We start from the raw sequence: 7,320 nt of genomic DNA on the forward strand, positions 1-7,320 counted from the left end.
GAAATCTTATTACGAACTCTCTGTCTTACCAACAGAAAGGAGAGACTTCACTTACAAAATTAAATAGAAAAGAAACTCTGAAAATCTACAAAAATCAAGCGGTATATATACTCCGCAAAAGTAAATAATTGAGATATAATCAAGTCCGATTTCTTTATAATTTAATTTTATGCGAAAAAGTCCCAAAAAAATCACATGGTTGAATTAAGTTTATCCCCATATTGGCAAGTAATCTCTACTTTGAGCTGAGAAATCTGAAGTTTCATCAAAGGTTCTAAATCCGTTCAGTTAGGACAAAGTCAGAACTGTCATTACTAATCAAAATCAAAATTTGTTCAATAAACGGCTTAAACAGTTCTAACCTACTTAGCCATTATTCTTTCGTTATAATTTAATTCGAAGATTCTGAGAAATAACCCAAGGTTAGTACTTTCCAAGGTTAGTAATTCATTAAGTTTTCTTAATTTTCTTGAGATATCTTAAAAAAGAAATTCAATTTCTACATTAAATCAAAACGTGGTTGAGCGGGATCGGAACATTAAATGCACATTACCGAGCCTCCTTTTTTGAGTTATTTATAAGTTATTGTTCATCCAGAACAACTCAATCTTCAAAGACAGTAGAGAACGGTTTTCGCGACCCGTTATGGAGGCATACAGCTGTTTGCTACTGATTGTTTAAGAATTAAGTTGCAATGTGTCATTGAGACTTAAATTCCAGATATCACCCAACTTGACAATACCAAGCTGGAAAACTGCCCTAAAAATTGTGGGAAAACGTCAAAACAAATCTGTAATTTGACACATTTACTTAAAACAGGATCAATATAATAGCAATTATTTGCAGTAACATCAACTCAACTAAATTCACAATTATCGCTTTAAGTGTCAGTCATCCAGATGTCATGGAAGTTTCCTTTCCCTCGCAACAATTTTTTCAGCACGTCAGAACAAACAAACCCTTGTCTAGCATTGATATCAGTTTGTTTTATTGCCTAATGAGGTAATTAGACGTCACAATTTGTATACCCGCAATATGGTATAAAATCAAATAATACGAACATTTTGGACCGGGGCTAAAGGAAAGTTCCCTTTTGGTACAAAAGTGACTAGTTTATTCTCTGCTCTCGTACAAATCAGTCAAAAGCGATTCTTTCTCGTCAAGAGAGAGGACTTTAAACTCTGGTTCAACATCTGACACAACACAAACTTCAACCTCGTCTGCTTTGAAGTCGGCTGCTAGTACTTGTGACAGACACTCGACAGCCATGTGTAGAGTTTTCGTTTTGTTCAGTTTGGGGCTATCCCTCAGTTTCTTTTCCAGGATGTTGTTGGCCTCTGTCTTCTTCTGGCCTGCACTGATTGCCCTGTAGCCTCTGTAGTACCCGGCAGGGTCAATTTGGAAGAGAGAAGGCCCGATCTCGTCGTCTATACTGATTAGAGTCATTATGCATCCTAGAGGTCTCATTTCGGCACTCTGTGTGTACACCTAAAACGATTGAGTGTGAGCCGCCAAAAACGATTGCAGCAAACGGGAGCCTTATTAATGTGCAGTTCTACTATTTTTATTTTTACCTGACCACAGTGGGGAGAATAAAAACAAACATTTTACATGTGGAAAAATGAAAAATGCTGATGAAATGGGATTCATAAACCGTTGATTTGTTGTATTGATAACAACCGTTATGTTAACCAAGTTAATTGTAAATTAAAGACCTAAAAACGTCAACATTTTAATACGGATTGATAAAATATTGTCTTGTCTTGAACTATCAACTTTGACATTAATTCACTTAATTTGATGAAACTGTCATTCAGTTATGTGGAAGAGTAATTAATTGATTTTAGGTTTTGCATTGTATTTTGAATCACTTTTTTGAAGACCACTTCACAACATCGAGTGATGTTCTAAAGAAAACCGAGTTCAATAAAACACTGGCCAATTGGGTTTTTTGAAATTGGAGAGGGCTCAAATCGTTAAGTTTCCGAAGATACAATTAATAAAGCAGTGAAATAAGACTATACAACAGATAGCGAAAAGCACTCGCCTTTCCAATAAGTTAAGTTCAGTATTTGTATCTGCAAAACGTCTGCAGATATTACCACGAAATATAAACAGTGCTGAAAACTATAGAACAATAATTCAGTTGAAAGTGGTCATCTGATTTTTTTTGCATCCTTAAAATATGATTTACAATAATTGTTAATGAGCTTTTTATGAAATTTGATTTCAAGGAAATTCAAAAACTGCCAATTGAAAGAGTTTGATGAAAAAAACAATTACCATATAATGTCCACTATACTTTATGATAACTTTAATTCGAACTTTGAGCGATTTTTCAAAATGAAGCTCAAAATATGTTTAGAGCGAAACTCAAAAATATTATATAATGTTAATAACTAACTTGGTTAATATCAGCTATTCGTCTGGCCAATGTTTCGATTGGCATTTCATACCCATTTTTGTACTTGAATTGAGCAGCCTCGGCTCTCGCTCTAAGCACCTGACTTCTCCCATCTGCCACTAGTCCTGTCATTGTGCAACCAATTCTGGACGTGATCAGATGCACGTTGCTAACAGAGGTCGCGTCAATGAGCTTATCTTGCACCTAAACAGGCAAAAGCGTCACACCATTTTAGTTAAAGATACTGTACAAGTGGTTAATTTCGATGACATATCTAATAATTATGCTGAAAATTCGCCCAATGACAACGTCCCAGATCAGGATAACAGAAAGCCAGCTCCAAGCTAAACCTTTGTTCACAACAATTCACATCACCTGTAGCTAACTCTTCTGCTAAGCGTCCTGGTGGAGAAGTTGAAAGAAATCGGCATAAAAACGCTAATCGATTCACATTGGAAGTTGTTAATAAAAATAGTGGTTCGATTTAAATTCGCTTACGTAAATCAATTTCTGTCGCCAACTCGGAAACCAAGGTTTCAATAAAGCCTTACTAATTTTCAACTCCTTTTCCATTTGGTAAGTAAAGTATACACCACAGATTGCCGGAAAAATAGCCGATATTGATTCCCTTAAACTCGCTTGGGGTTGACCAAAGAAATAGAAAAATTGAGATATACAAAATAATTTTTGAAGGGCGAACTAATTTGATCTCATTCCGCTGTTAGCTATACTCCTACTCCTTGTTGAGAGAGGATACAAGGGCTAGTATCGAAACCAACAAGTTCTGAAACAACAAGGAATCTTCTATTGATCAAAGAAAAAATAAGACCTAAAATGGATTACGAATGGATTAGAAAAACTGTTTAAAAAATCAGATCCGAGTCGTAACGTAATCCAAATCGTTACGCAATTAAATGCAAAGAGATCGAAACAGCAATTAAAGAAACGATACAAATAGTCAGAATATTTTCTAGGTGTCAAAAAGTGTTCTAATTTAGTGTGCAGTTTCAGTTAGATTCTAAAACTATAATTATTTCAGCTTCTAAACAGACGGCTAAGCTTAAAACTAAGTCCTCTAGCAACCGCTGTAATGATCTTTGATAACCTAATGCACTATGATTTAAAGACGTGGTGTTATCGGTTTATCCCGTTTTTGATTTTGCTCTGTTGGCCTTCACCGTATTTCACAAGGTAATTCGAAAAATGAAAGAATTTGTTATCCATTCAGTTGAAAATTTGAGTGAGGTAATTCAGAAGGCATACGTGGAAGCCCTGACTTATGTAAAGCGAAAAACGTAATCGAAAGTTAAAACAAACTGAAAAGGAGAGCGCCAAAATAATTTCAGTAGACAGCCTGAGGGCGGATAATAAGCCATTTATAATTAAGTGGCAAATTCGTTTTCCTTGAGTAAATTTACTCGAATTTGGTGACGATATATTAAGATATATGTACTACTCGTCAGAATTGTCTACATCGTCATAGTCGCTCGCGGTTAATTACTAATATAGTAAACCTTTGGTCAATTAGAAAGAAATGAAGGAAAGTCTAATGAGTGCTTTATTTCAGAAAAGTCGCTCGCAATTGTGAAGTACGAATATACCAGTTTTACAACTACTCATGGCCGCTCACAATATTTAAGTCTCTGAACTGGGTCCAATATAACTTTTCAACACAGAAATTAAAAAAAAAAACAAATCAAGTTTGGTGCTTTTTCCATCAACTTAGTGGTTAAATTCCACCACGTAGGTTAAGCTGCTCTATACTCTGAATGAGAACAATTTAAAGAAAAAAAGTAAAGTCAAGCGTGAAAAAATTACTAGAAAAGTGGTCAGACGGAAAATTGGTAGTACGAAACAAGTCCTGACCTAAAATTTGAAGAATTTTTTTTGACCAAACGAAAAAGCTAGACGTGGAACCGACTGAAATTGGCCGGCAAAACAATTTGACAAAACAGCTCTAAAAATAGAAGAAAGCTACTAGCGAGAAAGCGAACTTTAGTTCGAACGCCTTTTTTTTCACTCAATTTCTAAAAAAAAAGATTCAAAAATATCACGCCGCAAAAACACTCAATTCTTCGCTCCACTCCCTGGTTCAGCGTGATTAAGATAACTCCAAATTGAATTCATAAATCCTCCAAATGTGTGAAAAAATTTAAAACATAGCCCGCAAACTCCGGAACCGACTCGAAGTAAAATTCACTTGCAACTGCACACTGAAAACCTGCTACTTTATTATACTAATCAAATGTAAACAATAACAGTAAAAATAACATGAGAAAAGCTAAATTTGGCAACAAAAGCTCTTCAACAACTGCGACTCCAAAAGACCTATTGGCGAAAGAACGGAGTAAAAATAGTTTTAATCGCAAAAAAGAAACGATATAATAATTTTTCATTTACAAAAACATCTATAAAAAGGTAACGCTTCATGTCACAATTTCTGTTGCAAAAAGAAGTTAAAAATTCTTTAGACCAATCAGTGCCCAAACCATATACAGAGACACACTTAAAAAGTAAAAAGAAGAAACCACAAAAAACCTTAAAAAATTTCAACTATGTATAAATTATTTCAGTAAAACTGGTTGGTAAAATCGAGAGGTGTCACTTGCTGGCAACATTACCGGCAACATTACGGGCAAACACTTAGTTATAAATTTAACCAGGTTTACGACTTCAGTTCTTATAGGTTGCATTTGTAATGCCCCAGCAAATAGTCTTCATCATGGGTCTTTTGAACACATAAAAAAACCTTTATATTAATTTGATAGAAGTCAGTGACGGCATGGAAAGCTGTGTAGTTCTAGTTACAGGCGATATTAACCTGAGTAGTGCAGATTGCTCAACAATGTTTTCTCGTAATGAGTTTGAAAATCAATTCCTCGACACCCTCTTTTGAGTTAAACTTTTCAAGCGGTGCGCCGGCTCAACTTGATGTTATGCTATGTAATGATCCAGAAATTGTAACGAACTGTACCATCAATAAGGACGTGCACAAAAGCTACTCCCTCAATGGAAAACCCTGCTCAGATCACTATACATTAACGACATGTAAGCTTCAAATGCATTGAACCTTGCATTAAGTTCTCTTAGAAATAAGCATTCAAAAAAGCGAGCTGGGAAGAGTTCAATCAGTGCATCACCGACGAGCCAGCTAACCGCATTTGTTAACGAAAGAATTGAAAAGTTTATTCCACGTGTAACCTATCACCGATCAAAGTTACAACCATGGATCTCTCCAGAGACCTCTAAACTTATCAAACGATTAAATACCTAAAAAAAATCAACGAGTCAAAATTTTGACAAGCTAATCAAGCTACAGAAGATGGAAAACCTTGAAAATGGTCAACAACGCACACATCTCCAAATTCGAATTAGAAGTATTTATAACTAAAAGTTTCAGTCAAATACAAAAGCTCTTGTCAATTCAAAAAAAACCCAGTTCCTCCCTCAGTAATGCATTTCAGAACAAGAAAGCTAACGACAGACCTCTGCATCGCAAAATTCAATAACCTCTTTGTTAGTGTTTTCCATGCCAAGTCTGCGCAGCGTAGGAAGCAAATATATGAGCACGTAAGAAGCAAATTAAATCAGATTCAATATGGGTCCACGACTCAACTTCTTTTTCCTTGACTCAACTTACCAACATTACGGCAAAATTTTTGTTAACGAACTAAGCGTTCTGTATCTAGATTTCGCTAAGGCTTTTCATACTGTATCACATCAAATACCGATTGCCTAACAAAAATGTATGGAATTGGTGGTTCATTACTAAAACTACTAGCCTCTTATCTCAACGATAAATGTCAATATGTTAGAGTAAATCAGCATCTTTCAGACCGAGAAGTCACTAGCGGTTTCCCCTGGAAGTCACTAGGGTCTACCCTTGGGCCGCAGATGTTCTTAGTTTTATTGATGATCTGCCTGAAACCCTAAACAATGTAGAGTATTCTGGTTTTGCTGACGCCATGAAATTACCCTCAATAAAGCATACTTGACCACAAAAATATCAACATGGTTGTGGCAAACTAAAATGAACCTAAATGTGAAAAAGACATAGCTCTTAAATGTCAAAGGCTCGATGTCGGCCAGTGTAAATAATGTAGCTTCAACTGATGTGCAGCATGATTCAGGACTCCTTTTTAACAAAAAGCGTACATGGACCGAAAATTGAAAACTTCGTCAACGAAAAGCGCTAGTTGCATTATTCCAATTGAAGCAAAATTAATCAAAAGAAAGTTATTGGAAAACCAAACTAAATGCGTATAAAGGCTACGTTGTACCAATAGCAACTTTTAGTTCCCAAGCTTGGATGCCAAGCAGAAAAAATAAGTAATCCCAACAGAAACGGCAGCACACAGTAACAAAATGAAATTTATAGGGGTTCAAAAAGCTACAAAGAGCGACAAGTCCAACTCCAGATTCTTCCAATGAGTTTGTATAATGGAATGCATGATATCATGCTTTTCCTTGCGACAGCTAGTGGTCAATAAGACAAAGTCGGGCGGTAGAGGCGAAATTCAAATCAAGAAAAAAAGATTAACCCTTGCAGGTGACACAACGACTATTCAATTTTTTCACGATGATCTTTTCGTGACATGACCCTGAAATGAACAAACGAAAAACAAGAAAAATATACTGGAAATTTTTCACGAGCAAGTACTCAGAACTAAACAAGTGCGCTTGGAGATTACTATGCAGATGTGGAAATTGCAACTTAATGAGCAAAATAGACTAAAACTTATTCTAAACTTTCAATGGACGAAAAATGGGTACAAAAGAACCCTAGAGATGAACTCTAAATTCTTATCTACTACCACTACTACAACTATTTCACGATAAATCAAATATCTTTGTTCAGAAAAATTGGATCAATGGCTAAAAGTTAGAAAGCATTGTATACCCATACTCTGAATTCT

The 7,320-nt window shown here is 35.5% G+C and overlaps 1 protein-coding gene across 2 annotated transcripts in view; it reads right to left on the reverse strand.

Moving 5' to 3' along the window:
- Nucleotides 1-779: 779 nt before the first annotated feature.
- The window catches only part of LOC142349863 (proteasome subunit alpha type-6-like), a 237,184-nt gene continuing 230,643 nt past the window's right edge, over nucleotides 780-7,320 (reverse strand). For both annotated transcript variants that reach the window (XM_075401684.1, XM_075401683.1), the window contains exons 3-4: nucleotides 2,405-2,608; nucleotides 780-1,488 (exon numbers count right to left, since the gene is read on the reverse strand). In XM_075401684.1, coding sequence (XP_075257799.1) covers nucleotides 1,114-1,488; nucleotides 2,405-2,608 — 579 coding nt within the window. In that variant the 3' untranslated portion in view covers nucleotides 780-1,113. The remainder of the gene's footprint in view (nucleotides 1,489-2,404; nucleotides 2,609-7,320) is intronic.

Source organism: Convolutriloba macropyga, chromosome 11 (genome assembly GCF_964194025.1).
Source record: "Convolutriloba macropyga chromosome 11, txConMacr16.3, whole genome shotgun sequence".
Lineage (NCBI taxonomy): Eukaryota > Metazoa > Xenacoelomorpha > Acoela > Convolutidae > Convolutriloba > Convolutriloba macropyga.